This window comes from Monodelphis domestica, chromosome 7, assembly GCF_027887165.1.
Source record: "Monodelphis domestica isolate mMonDom1 chromosome 7, mMonDom1.pri, whole genome shotgun sequence".
NCBI classification, from domain to species: domain Eukaryota; kingdom Metazoa; phylum Chordata; class Mammalia; order Didelphimorphia; family Didelphidae; genus Monodelphis; species Monodelphis domestica.
Window position 1 is genome coordinate 144140486 of NC_077233.1, and position 16334 is coordinate 144156819.

At 36.0% G+C, this 16334-nt stretch overlaps 1 protein-coding gene across 2 annotated transcripts in view; it reads right to left on the minus strand.

The window, feature by feature from the left end:
* The window catches only part of RAB40C (RAB40C, member RAS oncogene family), a 102933-nt gene that overhangs the window by 28495 nt on the left and 58104 nt on the right, over positions 1-16334 (minus strand). For both annotated transcript variants that reach the window (XM_001365312.4, XM_007499213.3), the window contains 2 exons: positions 12273-12333; positions 10357-10417 (listed from right to left, as the gene is read on the minus strand). In XM_001365312.4, coding sequence (XP_001365349.2) covers positions 10357-10417; positions 12273-12333 — 122 coding nt within the window. The remainder of the gene's footprint in view (positions 1-10356; positions 10418-12272; positions 12334-16334) is intronic.

A 16334-nucleotide genomic window follows, 5' to 3' on the forward strand; every position in this document is an offset into this window, starting at 1 on the left:
TTTCTCTATAAAACCCAGTTGGCTTGGGCATATTCATAAATTGGGAATATATTCCCTGGCGACCATCTTATATTTATATAAAACCAAGACACAGTAGAAAACATATTTCAGTGGTCATAATTGTTATATATTTCCCTTGCTCCGAAAACATTTTAATTATCACAGTTTATGGCTCCCACTCTCTTATCTACAACAATTGAAACCCCAAACTTATTTTAAATCGAACATAGATAATGATGTAACAGAGATTAAAGAGAAAATTTTTGGAACAGTGGAACAAGCTACAAAGAAAGAGGAAGAAACAGAACTGGCAACAGTCTGTAATACACAAACTGTAAATGAATTAAGTGAAGCATATGAGCAAACAACAGAAGGGCCCAATGAGGAGGAAAATGCAATAACAGAGAACATTCAAATTAGCAGGCCTCCTGGAGACAATGACACGGAAATCAGGGATGCTATTACACAATACCAATGACATAATATAAAAGTTAACCTTAAATCCTTATGCAGAAGAATTCCAACCAATAGTAACTGCACAAGAAAAAGCAAACACAAACATTGTTATGCCATCCTTAAGTCTCCATGATAATGCAATTCCATTGCAAACTGATGATGAATTGCAAAATGAATGTTCAGAGCAACAAGAAAAGTCTGTAGATGAAGAACAAGACTGGGATTTGAATAAAATAGAAATAGAGGCACCTATGGTCCAAGTGTGCCAACAAAATGAGAACACAGAACCAAGGGTTATGATAAAAGTGGGTAATGAGATCTACCCAGCTCTAATTGATACAGGAGCAACTAAATCTGTTTTAAAAACATCTCCTGAAGACAGCCAAATCACAAGTTACGTCCAAGTTAAAGAGCTTGCAAAAGACTTGGGGAATATAGAGATCACCAAGCAAGAGTCAATGCAAGACACGAATCACACAGAATCACTATATTCAATAATGTTTGATGCAGAAAATGAAGAAGACCAAGAACCTTATGATCAAGATCACAAAGCTTTACAAGAGGGAAAGACAGATAATTAATTACATTAACAACTCAAATCAAGAACAAACGATCCAGTCAGAAGAGTTAGTTAAGGAAATAAACTACACAATCACAATGGAAGAAATGCTGGCAGCATTGGGAGTCAAGACTTACGAAGAACTTTGTGAAAAGTATGTGGAAGTGGATAAAGTGGATAGAGACACTAAATTTGCAGTACAAGAAAATCATATACCTGATCCAAAACAAAAGGAAGAAGAAGAAAACAATGTAATGCTCCTATCACATCTTCCTTTCTCTGACGTAGAACTTCTCACAAACTAGGCTGTCAATTAACAAAATATATACAAGCTTTACAGACAAGAAAAGCAGAATTGCATGAAATGGGCTTGATACAACAAACAGTACCCCTGGATTACAATTTGCACAACATCAAACCAGGAGACACAGTATACTTAAAATTTTTCAATAGAAAATTGGCTACAGACATAAAATGGACTGGACATGAAGTATTGCTTACTACCCCAACAGCTATAAAAGTTGCAGGGAAAGACTCATGGTTTCACTGTTCCCACGTGAAACCAGAAAAAGTTCAACACCACTGTAACAGACATTGAAGATAATTAGACAACAGATAGGGCTGAGAAATGGAAACAAAACCTGATTAACATAAAAAGTACACCACAAAGAAATAATAGTGACACATAATGTTTGAGACAACTTTCCAGCCCAGAGGAAAAGCATCCCAGAGGAAAAGATTTTAAACCAGCCCAAAGGAAAAGCATCAGGAAAAGATGCTAGAGATGAGAAATAAAGAGGAAAAGCTGAAATGGACAGCTAAGACTTTGAACTTTGTAAATTTGTTTATATTAGAGGACAGATGGAAAACGAGACTTATATGTAAGATTGAGTGTGTTGAAATAATAAAACAAAAGTAATTTCACATATTAGGGAAACAGCATGCATCACTACATAACATGGAAGAAAGAAGAGATCCATCAGTCAGCACAAGAAGTGGAAATCTGAAGAAACTTGATAAGTATTAATTCAACACAACACTATTAGACACAAAACACAAAAGTACAAACTAATATATTGAGAAACCTTGTTTATATAAACAAGTGTCTGAAATTATATTTATGCAAAATGTAAATATGTATATAGTTAGTTCCATAGGTCTTAGGCAATAGAAAGATCAATAGATATTTCTATTTGACATCAGGATGTGGAACAATGTATATTGTTGCATTATATGTAAATAATTTCTGTAAATAATGTATTAGTTTTAGTTAACTTAGAATAAGTAGTATTAGCACTAAGATTCAAATTTCTTGTAATAGTTTTGTTCAACATTTATTGTACTGAATTTATTGTAAAACCTCAAAATTACCCTTACCCTTACTTTCCTGCAAAGAATTCTTAGAGTAAATTTAGTAAATGGGTAACTATAATATAAATATGTGACCTTGGGAAGGTCACAACAAAAAAAAAGGGGGACAATTATGGAAAGGAAACTAGACTAACAGTTTGTGTGGGGTAAGGGGCAACTGGGAGTGGCAGTTGGGTCTTGTGACTAGCACTTCCTTCCTGCCTGGAGAGGTCTTGCTTCCGGGTGTTGGAGGAGAGAAGAGTTTGTTCAGCCCAGTCTGGAGTGGCATGCTCTTCTTGGTTCAGCCCAAAGACACAGGCTTCTAAAGGTTAGAATTATTCTTGTTTGCTTTCTGTCTATTGCTAAGATTCTGAATTAGAACAACGAGAGTAGACGGGAGTGGGACAAACCCTCCGCCAGCCTCTAGGACCTGGCCCTATACTCTGAAGCTAAGGAAAAACTCCAATTCCAACTGGATTATTAAACTTTATGTTATTTTAATTCGCAGTCAGATAAGTGGACTATCTTTTCTGGTCATAGTGGGAGCTGAACTTCAGTTTCAGTCATTCAAAGACAAACCGTCCTTATTGGACCCCTGCTGTTTCCTCTCAGCAGGGGGCATCTCCCTCCCTTGCCTCACCAAGCATTATTCCCTCTCTCCCTTTAACTCCTCCTTACCCTATACAAACCTCCCATTATTCTCCATTTATCCCCTGTTTTCCAATCTTCCTATTTCCTTTCCCATAAATATTACACAAGAAAGGAGAGCATTCCATGCACAGGAGAGCAGCAGGGCAAATTCACAGTCAGTGGATAAACAGGCCAATGTAGCAGGATTGCAAAGTGCATAATGAAGAAGCAGCTAGGTGGCTCAGTGGGGCTCAGAGATGGGGGTCCTGGGTTCAAATATGGCCTTAAGATACTTCCTAGCTGCATGATCCTGGGCAAGTCACTTAACCTCTATTGCCTATCCCTTAACATTCTTTTGATTAGAAATAATACACAATATTGATTCTAAAATAGAAGGTAAGGGTTAAAAAAAGGGTGGAGAGAATTTTTCTCACTCTACATCCTTCTCAAATTATCTGTTGCATTTGACACTGATGATCATTCTGCCACCTCCTGGAGTTTTGTGACACTATTCTCTCCTGTTTTGCTTTTTCTCTATCTGATTATTCCTTCTCAAGTCTCCTTTGCTGATTCATCATCTACATTCTCCCCTCAAATTGTGGATGTTCCCCAAGGTTCTATCCTGGATCCACTTCTCTTCTGCCTTTGTGTTTTCTCTGAAGCATATCAGTGAAAGGTTTTCATCCAAAAAATAAACTATAAATCCTTTCATAAAGAAACTTGCTTTAAAAAAACAAAACAAACCCTTACATTCTCTCTTAGAATTGATATAAGTATTGATTCCAATGCATAAAAAGAAGAATGGTACGGGTCATGCAACTGGGGTTTTAGTGACTTGCTGAGGGTCACACAGCTAGAAATGTTTGAGGCCAGATTTGAATCAAGGACCTCCCGTCTCCAAACCTGGCTCTCTATACACTGAGTCACCTTGCTGCCCTGAAAACAAACCTCTAAGAATATTGGATTCATATTAAATGACATCGTTATCCTACTACTAAAACACATTTCTAATACAAAAGCTCATTTTCAGAGCTCAAAAAAAGTATAGTAGGATTCACAAGCTAGTTTACACATGGATCCATCTTTTCTCCTCATCCCACCTAGATGGAAAGGTACTCTTCCAGAAATAAAAGAGTCCATCTTCTACAAAGCATTTCAGTGAAAGGATTCCAAACTGGAAAAAAAAGAAAAGGGTATCCACAGTAAAAAATCTATTTAAATGAAATAAACTGCCCACTTGAATCCATCTAAGAAGCCTTCCAACTAGAATCATACTCAATACCGAGTTAGAACCTTAAGGAAACCATAAAAAGTACTGACTTCTTGGTTGGAATCTTAGTCAAAGAAAGAGAACTACGTGCCTTGAGTGTGTTCTTTATTACCATAACTGTCCTCTGATAAATGTAGAACCACTCATGCCAAGGGCACCTTAGATTATAAACTATTTGACTCCCTGTTTTTAGATGAAATTTCAGAGATTAGCATGTCTATAGTAACTTAACAGTATGGGAAAATGTTATAAAGAAAATTTATCAAATTTCTATTCAAACCTTCCCCCTTCTCCCCCAGTAAGACAGAAAGTAACAAAAGCCCAGCTAAGTGTTGCTCTGAAGAACAGTCTGTAAAGAGGAGGTTGGGGTATGTACTAGTAGCAGAAGCATTTCCTAATGTTTGCCTTGCCTGCCTGTCAGAAGCACATGGGCTTATGTCATATGGCCCCACACACTGTCAGTCACAGACATTACTGTGCTGATTTATTTTCAGTTCAAATTCCTTAAGTCTAAGCAGCACTGAAGGTGTTTAGACATAGGCTATTCACACAGGTTTCAATTACTTCTTTCTTTCTTTCTCCCTCCTGCCTCAAGAATTTAAACAAATTCAATCAGCATGAAAGAATATTGAAAATGAATGGCATCTGTCATGACAGAAATGAATGTGAGTGATAAATATGGCTTGAACATAGGTTTTTAATCCCTGGAGTAAAATCATAAAGTGGGAAAGCTTCCTTAAAGGAGTCAATTCAAATGATTACCAATTCATTCAATTTGGCACCAATAAGAAAGCAGTACTTAATAAGAGAACTGGAACTATATTATAAAAAACAGACCAGTATGAAAACGACCAAATAAAATAATATTAAAATTAAAAAAAAAAAAAAAAACAGACCAAACCAGCTCCCTATCAGCCTTAGAAAGAATCATTCATTCTATGTAAGTACAGTTATTCCTTCCACATCTTGATTTTCCCCATCTAGGTTTTGATATAGAATGGGTTGGCATAAGAGATTAAATGAGAATTTTGGGGGAGTTTTGTGGAAGCTGCAGATAAAACAGAAAGTTTCAAAACTCAAAAGTGCATGCTTAACCAAAAATTTACAATAAGGTACTATAAACAGCCCCTAAAAGAAAAAGAAAACATTTGACCCTTTTCTCTGGTATGAAGGGAGAGCCAAAAATTTTTACTTGGATTTTCCAGATCCTGGGGGTGTCATGCCTCTAACCCCAGTAATATGGAAGGGATAACTTTATTTATACTGAACACAGCTTTTTTTATGGTTTACATTTAATTTTTTCCAATAACATGCAGAAACAAATTTAAAATTATTAAACAACATTTTCGTTCCAAATTCTCTCCCTTCCCCCTCTCCCCTCCCCTTATCCCTTACTCCTTGAACAAGCAAGCAATTTGATACAGATTTATGTGTAGTCATGCAAAACATATTTCCATATTAGCCATGTCATGAAAGAAACATTGATTTCTCCCCAAAAGTGGAAAAAAACCCAAGAATAAATTAGACTCCATCAATTCTTTCTTTGGAGGTGGATAGTATTTTTCATCCTAAATCCTTCAGTTGTCTTGGATTATTGTATTGCTGAGAATAGCCAAGTCTTTCACAACTGACCAATGCATAACATTTCTGTTTCTTGGTTCTGCCCACTTTACTATGAATCAGTTCAGGTGTTCTTGAAAGCTTCAAGCTCATCATTTCTTATAGGACCTCCTCTCAACTTCCAGATTCTTTGCCATCACAAAAAGAGCTATGTAGCTTATTTTTAAAAGATTTATTTATAGGGGGTCTATGATTTTTTAAAGTTTATTTAATTAATTTAGATTATTTTTCTATGATTATATGATTCATGTTCTTTCCCTCCCTTCCTCCCACCCCCCTCCCATAGCCAATGAGCATATTCCACCGGGTTTTACATCAAAACCTATTTCCATGTTATTAATATTTGCAATGATGTGATTGTTTAGAGTTTACATCCCCAATCATATCCCCATTGAACCATGTGATCAAGCATCTGATTTTAAATATGAGTAAAGCAAAGTGTAGCATGAATTAGATGGACTACTCTGCTGTATGAACTATTATTTAATTATAAACCCAATTTGTGAAGACAGACAACTTGATTCATTAATGTAAGTGTGGTTTACTGATAGACTATCCATCTTATTGGATTATCACAGACCCACAAATAATACTGATTCATTTTCTGTCAGTTATAAGCAAGTCTGTCAAAAAGTCTCAGTCTACCAAATCCTTTTTGCATTCAATCTAAGATTTAAATTTCAAAAACTTTAATTTTTTCCTTAACTTTTTGTTGTTGTTATTCATTCATTTATTTATCTATCTATCTATCCATTTATTTATTTATTTTTAAGTATTTTTCATGGTTACATGATTCATGTTCTTTACATTCCCTTTTCCCTCCCTGCTCCTGCAGCCAACAAGCAATTCCACTGAGTTATACATCCACTGAGTTATATTATCACTCAATACCTATTTGCATATTATTCACTTTTGTAATAATCTTAAAAACTAAAACCCCACATCCTATACCCATATAAACAAGTGATGAATCATATCTTTTCCTTCTGTATTTTTGTTCCCACAGTTCTTTCTCTAGACATGGATAGCATTTTTCTCGTAAGTCCCCCACGATTGACCTGGATCATTGCATTGCTATTAGTAGCAAAGTTGATTACATTTGATCTTGTCATAATGTTTCAGTCTCTGTGTACAATGTTCTCCTGGTTCTGCTCCTTTCACTCTGCATCAATTCCTGGAGGTCTTTCCAGTTCACATAGAATTCCTCCACTTCATTATTCCTTTCAGCACAACAGAATTCCATTACCATGAGGGACAGCCCCTCATTTTCCAATTTTTTGCCACCACAAAGAGTGTAACCAGAAATATTTTTGTACAAACATTTTTCATTATTATTTCTCTGGGGTACAAGCCCGTTTTGCTGGATCAAAGGGCATGTATTCTTTTAGAGCCCTTTGGGCATAGTTCCAAATTGCCTTCCAGAATAGCTGGATCAATTCACAACTCCACCAGCAATGCATTAGTGTCCCAATTTTGCCACATCCTCTCCAATATTTATTATTTTCCTTTACAGTTATATTGGCCACTTTTTGTATAAGGTGGAGATACTTGATAATCTTTTTTTTTAACATTATTTTATTTGGTCATTTTCAAACATTATTCGTTAGAAACAAAGATAATTTTCTTTTTCTCACTACCCCACCCTCCCACCCACCCCTCCCAATGGCGATGTGTGATTCCTCTGGGTATCACATGTGTCCTCAGTCCGAACTCTTTTCCCTGTTGTTGGTATTTTCATTAAAGTGTTCATTTAGAGTCTCTCCTCAATCATATCCCCTCCACCCCTGTAGTCAAGCTGTTGCCTTTCCTTGGTGTTTTTACTCCCCTGTTTGTCCTCTGCTTGAGGGTAGTGTTTTTACTTTCTCCTTGATCCCAGAGGATTGTTCAGGGACATTGCATTGCCACTAATGGAGAAGTCCATTACGTTCGATTGTACCACATGATAATCTTAATGAAGGCCTAACATTGGAGAATTAGCTCCATTTCTCTCACAGGCCACTGAAATGTGCTAGAATAGTATCATATAAGATAACACAATAAGTGAAGTTTAAGTCCTATGAAAGAAGTGATGATAAAACTGTGTTGATATAATCTATGGTATGTACCTAATTAAATTTCTAATGACAGAGAAAGATTATATCTACATTTTTTTTGGTCTCCATTTCACTTCCTTATTACATCCTCACTCTCTGTTAGTGGTATTTAGAGAATCTGAATAGCACTATGTCACAGAAGCCCGAAGGAAAGGGTTTTAAAAAGAGGGGTAGTGGGGTTTTCCCCCCCTTCCTTTCAGTTTCTTTAAAAAATTTTTGTGACAAGCACAGATTTTATTCAAATATCACTGTATCTGGACATTACAAACTAAAAGGGCAGGCTTTACCCCTCCCCTTCACTAAAAGATCCCCCCATTGAGGTGTGGAAGTCTAGTACAATGCTACAGCCCTATGGAAGCCTTGGGTCCCAACCATTCCCAAAGCTCAGCATACACTTACCTGATCCTAGAGTCAAAGTAAATTTTAAACTGGTTTAAGAGCTTCCCTGATTTCTGGGCTCAGGTGTTCTGTCGCCTTGGAAGCTTCTGTAATAGTTTTTTGATATATGACTGATAGTTAAATCTCAGTTTGAAAAAAATAAGAGAAAGGGGACAGTGTGGAAATAGATTCAAGATCTTACATAAGTCAAGGAATATGATGACTGCAAAAATGCCATTGGATTTATTAATTAGAGGATCACTGGTGACCTCTGTAAGAACAATTTCAGCCAAAGAGTAGGGGTAGAAACTAGAATGCAGGAGTTAAGGAATGGCACAAGGGAAAGAATGTAGGTTGTGCTTCTTGCATCTATTCCTTCCTTCCAACTAATAGGCCTTACTTTAGTTTCAGATTCTCACCCCTTGATCGAATTATTTTAGTAGCTTTCAAACTACCTTTCCCTATTCTTATCTCATCCCTGTTCAATCCATTCTACCAAATTAAATTCAACAAACATTTATCAAACACTTACAGTGTGTTAAGCACTGATAGATAAAGGGTTTAGATAAGATATGAGTCCTTCTCACAGGGAGTTTATAGTTTATTATAAACAAGTAATAGCCAAACTCCTTAAAGTCTGGTTTACCAAAGATCTTCACTCATAACTTGGCCATGATTTAATTTTATAGCCTTATTTTGCTTTCTCTTCTAAATATACACCATGCTTAAGGCAAAATGGACTGACTCCTTGCCATTGTTTGAGTAGTTTTGGTTCTAAAACCATCAAGTTAGTTTGCTTAGAATAGACAAGCTTAAAATATCTCCCACTGAAAGACTAGTTTTAGTAAAAAAAAAAAAAGATGACAGCTATTAAAAAAAATAATGAACTTGATAAGCACGAACATTTCCATATTCAAAGAACAGAAATAGAGGATTGGATATTTGAACTCAAGGACAAGTTGTCATTTTTTTTTTACTGTGTATCCTTAGTGAGAAGCACAAAACACTGTAGTACAGTTAGTACTAAATAAACATTTAATTGAATTTAAAGAATTTATTGGCATCTTTAAATGTATTTATGCAATATTATTTCTTATAGTTATTTTTAAATGTCACATCCTCTAGTGAGGAAGTATCTTCTCTAGTCTCTAGCAAAAAACAGAGGAGGTATTTAATACAGAATACCAGTTTTAATAATCCCTCTAAAATCTGCTAAATTTTTCACTATTATGCTGAATTTGAACCCATTTCTTCCTATTCCTACAGAAGTGTTTTCCCCCAAATATACCACTGTCTTTAAAATGTAAATTTTGGTGAATTAGGGGTAAAGATGTATTTTTGTGGTGGCAGAGAACTGGAAATTGAAGGGATGTCCATCAACTGGGGAATGGATATACAAGTTGTGGCATATGATTATGATGAATACTACTGCCCGGTAAGAAATGATAAGGAGGTTAAGTAAAAAAAAAAAGTGGAAAGACCTACATGAAATTCTGAAGAGTGAAAGAGGCAGAACCAAGAGAACATTATATACAGCAAGAGAAATGCTATCTCAAGAATAATTGTGAATGTGGAGTCCATCTCGAGAGAAAGAACAGAAAGAGAGAAAGTTTATCAAACAGAAACATGCATGACATAGTTTTATATATAGGTATATATATATTTTTTGATGAATGATGCCTTCTATAGTGTAGAGAGTGGAAAGGGGAGGTTAGGGGATACCTGGGAACTTTAATGTAATATAAATTTTTTTTTTAAAAAGCATCTTATTCACCACTAGCTATTATTCCTTGAATATCAGGGAAATGAGGAACACTTACTTAAGAAGAAAGTCTCTACTTGTGACAGATCATTTGTATATACTAATAAAGGAAAGAATGTTACATTCTTAAAAGATGTTTAAAGAATGCACTTACATGCTTTAATTTTGTCATGCTAACAACTCAGATTAAAAAAAAAACACTGGAAAATCAATGACAAAAAAATAATTTCAGTCTTACCTGAGCACCCCTGGAGTAAGATCTAAAAATGGTACAGAACCTCCCCTGACCAGATGTATCCCTGAAAATACAAACAGGATTCAGAAAATGATATCATCAAAATACCTAAAACCCCCATTCATTCTTCCTTATTCTCTGATGTTCTGTATGTAGGTAGGAAGATTCTGCTTCAATGAATTAGGAATATCAGAGATAGATAGATGGTATAATGGACAGATCACTGGGTCTTGGAGTAAGGAAGACCTGAGTCTAACTACTTCCTCAGGTAATTGTTAGTTGAGTGACCCTAAACAAATTACTTCTCTCAGCCTCAGTTTCCTCAGTGGTAAAATCAGGATAATAATAATGCCTATCTTATACAATTACTATGAGGATCAAATTAGGTAACATGTAACACTGCAAACTATAAAATGCTACTATTACTGTTGCTATTATATCTTATTTTGCCTTTAAATTCACTAAAGGTAGGAAATTTAACTATGGTTTTAATAAAGAAAAGGTTAGCATATAAAAGTTGGCAACTAACTCTTATCTATTTGTCAATGATGACAAATCTTGTCAGTGATGTTTGCACTCTCTACCTCATAGGGTTGGTTTGAGCAAACCTTATAAATGTTGTATCTGAGTCAGTATGAGTTATTGGATGAGAGGTATAGTCCAGTTTAGAGGCAGAGGGGTGGATGACTTCTAGTTCAAATACTCAAGGTTCTGTGTTCTAATAAACTGTAGTTGAGACAATCACACACATTGTAGGTTTATGCTTCCCTTTAATGTTAGACTCTGCCTGAATTGTTTATTTAATAGATATCTATGAGCATCTGTGGCAGCCTCTTATTAGAATACAGTTCATCAAAAGTCTAGCTAACCCCATGGAAATATTTGTTAGGGAGTTAAACAATGCTTCTTATAACATATTCTACGTGGAAGCATATGAATTCTTGCTCTAAAGTGTTAATTAAGGACTAAAATTATTTTGTAATTATCAAACTGTCAAAATGATAATACAGATGAAAAATCTAGTTCCCTTTCCTAACTAAAGACTTTTTGCATAGGCTAACAACCAACACTGACAACTACCATTTATCACGTCAGTGACTAGTCAGATGACCAAGTGATATGACTGACCTAAGGAAAGTTATTTAACTGTCCTGAAACTAGCCCCTTATGAATGTCTATTTCCTTAGCTACTTAAAGACAAAATCTTGGAGCAGCTGGGTAGCTTAGTGGACTGAGAGCTAGGTCTAGAGATGGGAAGGTCCTAGGTTCAAATCTGGACTCAGACACTTCCCAGCTGTGTGACCCTGGGCAAGTCACTTAACTCCCATTGCCTAGCCCTTACCACTCTTCTGCCTTGGAACCAATACACAGTATTGATTTCAAGATGGAAGGTAAGGTAAAAAAAGTTAAAAAAAAAAAGACAAAGTCTCTGAAAACATGATCCTTAATTTATTTTTTTAAAAATGATACTCTGGGGAGGGATGAGAAGGATGACAAGTCCTCTTGAGTTTTCTCCCTTGTAAAATAAGTCAGTTAGACTTGATAATCTTTTAGATCTCTTCTAACTCTAAAAATTCTAAAATTCCAGGCAAGAATTATATTTTTTTAGAGAAAAGGGGAACCGTATCCCTTACAATATAACTTGAGAACTGATTTTTGCAACACAAATTCTGGTGTTACATATGACATTTAAAAATAGGGATTTGTTTTAAATGGGCTCTTCTGCATATAAATAAATCTAAATGAGCCATCTTCTTTTAGGTATGTATCTTTACTTATATTACCTAATGAAATTAGGACATATAACTAAGCATTTTAAGGTTTCATTTCCTTACTTACCAACTTCTTTTAAGTGTTATATGGTCATTGAGTCAGAGAGAAGTGCTTTCAACTGACTCTGTTCAGCAATATAAACTCACCAAAGTTCCAGCTTGACCCGTCTGCCATCCAGTAAAATTGTAGTTGTTTTATAGTCTATTCCTGTAAAACAAACAAACAAAAAATAAGAAAGGAGAAATAAAAATCTGAATGAAGAGACTAGGTCACATACTGGTGTCAGAAAAAATGTTGGATTTGGAATTAAAAGGACCTAGGTTTTGCTACTTTCCTTCTGAATAGCTGAGCAAGTTGCCTTACCTCTCTGGACCTCAGTCTCCTCATTTATATAATGAGTTTTGGATTGAATGAGTTACAAACTTTCTTTCCAGCTCTAAATCTTATGACCCTATTAAACAGGCTCTCAGGTACTTCCCCCACTACTCTTCCTCTGTATTCTCCAATGAATACGTTTGGAGCTCTAGGGAGTGTAAAGTAATAAAAGGAAGAAGTCTCATTGGAGTACATTTTTTACTTTGATACTCCAGCTATTTACTTTTATTATTTTCCTCTGGACATCAGTTTTTTTTCTTTTTTTTTTTTTTTAACAAATCTCTTCTCTTTTAAGAAAATAAAAATGACAGACAGTCTGAAAGACATTAGTGGGAACAGAAGTATTATTATTATTTTTTTAAACCCTTACCTTCCACCTTAGAATCAATATTATGTGTTGGTTCCAAGGCAGAAGAGTGGTGAGGGCTAGACAATGGGGGTTAAATGACTTTTCCAGGGTCACACTCCTAAGAAGTTTCTGAGGCCAGATTTGAACCTAGGACCTCCTGTCTCTAGGCCTGGCTCTCAATCAAGCTACCCAGCTGCCCCCTGGATCTCTTTGTGATATGGATCTAATAGTGGTATTACTACATGAAAGGGTATGCCTTCTCTAAAAACTGTTAAGATTAAAATTCTCTGGAGACCAGATCTTAATTTATAATTATTTATTAAATAAAAGAGCAGGTCAGAGAAAGAAAAGGCACTAGCCACATATGGCTGCCTATTCTCTTTGCAAGCCTTTTCCCCTAGCCAGTGCTTGTCTAAGCTTGCACTCTCCTAGCTACCTTTCCCAGCATGCTGTATGGTCCTACCAGTGCTCACCTAGTTCCTCTTACTATGACTCAGAGACAAAAAGACAGACAGACAGACAGACAGACAGACAGAGACAGAGAAAAAGACAGAGACAGAGAAGGAATTCAGACTATGTGGTTGTTTTTTGGATGTGGTTCCAAAGTGCCTTTCAGAATGGTTGGATCAGTTCACAACTCCATCAATAATGCATTAGTGTCCCAGTTTTGCAACATACCCACCAACATTTATCATCTTCCTTTATTGTTATAGTGACTAATCTGATAGGTGAGGTGGCATCTCGGAATTGTTTTAATTTGCATTTCTCTCATCAAGAGGGATTTAGAAGCAGTGGTCATTAAAACAATATGGTACTGGCTGAGACAGCAGGGAGGATCAGTGGAATAGATTTGGAGTAAGTGACCTCAGCAAGACCATCTATGATAAACCCAAAGATGCTAGCTTTGGGGACAAAAAACCACTATTTGACAAAAACTGCTGGGAAATTTGGAAAACAATATGGGAGGGATTGGGTTTGGATCAACATCTTACACCTCACACCAAGATAAACTTAGAATGGGTAAATGACTTGAACATAAAGAAGGAAACTATAAGTAAATTAGGCGAACACAGAATAGTATACCTGTCAGATTTTGGAAAGGAAAGATTTTAAGACCAAGCAAGAGTTAGAAAAAATTACAAAAAGAAAAATAAATAATTTTGATTACATTAAATTTAAGTTTTGTACAAAAAACCCCCCAATGCAATCAAAATTAGAAGGGAAGCAACAAATTAGGAAACAATCTTTATAACAAAAACCTCTGACAAAGGTCTAATCACTCAAATTTATAAAGAGCTAAATCAATGGTACAAAAAAATCAAGCCATTCCCCAATTGATAAATGAGCAAGGGACATGAATAGGTAATTTTCAGATAAAGAAATCAAAACTATTGATAAGCACATGAAAAAGTGTTCTAAATCTCTTATAATCAGAGAAATGCAAATCAAAACAACTCTAAGGTATCACCTCACACCTAGCAGATTGGCTAACATGACAGCAAAGGAAAGTAATGAATGCTGGGGGGGGGGGGGGGAGAGGAATGTGGCAAAATTGGGACATTAATGCATTGTTGGTGAAGTTGTGAATTGATCCAAGCATTCTGGAAGGCAATTTGGAACTATGCCCAAAGGGTGCTAAAAGACTGTCTGCCCTTTGATCCAGCCATAGCACTGCTGGGTTTGTACCCCAAAGAGATAATAAGGAAAAATACATGTACAAGAATATTCATAGCTGCGCTCTTTGTGGTGGCCAAAAATTGGAAAATGAGGGTATGCCCTTCAATTGGGGAATGGCTGAACAAATTGTGGTATATGTTGGTGATGGAATACTATTGTGTTCAAAGGAATAATGAACTAGAGGAATTCCATGTGAACTGGAACGACCTCCAGGAATTGATGCAGAGTTAAAGGAGCAGAACCAAGGGAACAATGCACACAGAAACTGATACACTGTGGTCAAATTGAATGTAATGGATTTCTCTACTAGTAGCAATGCAAATGATCCAGAACTATTGGGAGGAACTTATGAGAAAGAACACTATCCACATCCAGAGGAAGAACTGTGGGAAAAGAAACACAGAAGAAAAACAACTGCTTGATCACATGGGTTGATGGGGATATGATCAGGGATGTAGACTCTAAACGATCACCCTAGTACAAATATTAATAATATGGAAATAGGTCTTGATCAATGACACATGTAAAACCCAGTGAAACTGCACGTCAGATACAGGAAGGGGGTGGGAGGAGGGGAGGGAAAGAACATGAGTCTTGTAACCATGGAAAAATATTCTAAATCATCTAATTAAATAAAATTCCCCTCCCCAAAAGGGGGGGGGGGGTAGAAAATTTTTTTTTCATACAATTATTGATAGCTTTGATTTCTTCATCTGAAAACTGCCTATTCATTTTCTCTGATCATTTAAAAAAAATAAACCCATACCTTCTGTCTTGGAACCAATACATAGAAGAATACACAGAAGAATGGTAAGGGCTAGGCAATGGGGATTAAGTAACTTTCTCAGGGTCACACAGCTGGGAAGTGTCTTTAGAGGCCAGATTTGAACCTAGGACCTCTCATCTCTAGGTCTGACTCTCAATCCACTGAGCTACCCAGCTGCCCCCTAACCATTTGTCAATTGGGGGATTTTTATCTTTATCTTATATTCTTATAAATTTGATTTAGTTCTTTATATATTTGAGAAGTAAGAACTTTATATAGGTATGAGATATTGGTTTATACCTAGTTTTTGCCATACTGTTTTCCACTTTTCCTAGCAGTTTTTGTCAGTGAATTCTTATCCCCAAAGCTGTAATCTTTGGGTTTATCAAACACTAGATTGCCATGGTGATTTACCACTGTGTATTGGATATCTTCACTGTATTTCACTGATCCACCACTGTATTTCTTAGCCAGGCCCAGACACTGTTTTGATGATTACTACTTTATAGTACAGTTTGATATCTGGAACTGCTATACTGGTTTTTTATTTACTAAGCAATGTTAGGAGTGGTCTACTAAAGGGATTAAAGAGAAGCCCTGTTATAATGCTATAAGAAATCATGTAACCTATTATCTTAAATTCTTAATATTTGTTGGTATTTAAGCATACAGAATAAATAATTCAAACATAATCTTCAGTTTATAGAAAAGTAGTCACTTGGCCAGACTTCCCTTTACAAAAATATGATCTTATGTCCTGGGTCCTGCCAATGATGTGCTGACATCACAAATGACAGCTTGGTTTCATCAATGAGTACACTCCAATGCTTTCTCAGTGAGGATGATCCTTCTGGTCATTTCTCCTCCTGACAGCACATGTCAGATAGCATATGAGGGTAGTTCAAGAAGCCTGGTCTGCTTTACAGAGGTGCCAAGTAGGCACAAAAGCTCTCTGCTTGGGAAAGCAGTAGAACAGGACATCTCAGCACATTCAGAGAATTCTGAAGTTGCTAAAATGCAAGCTGTACTAAGGAAACAGTG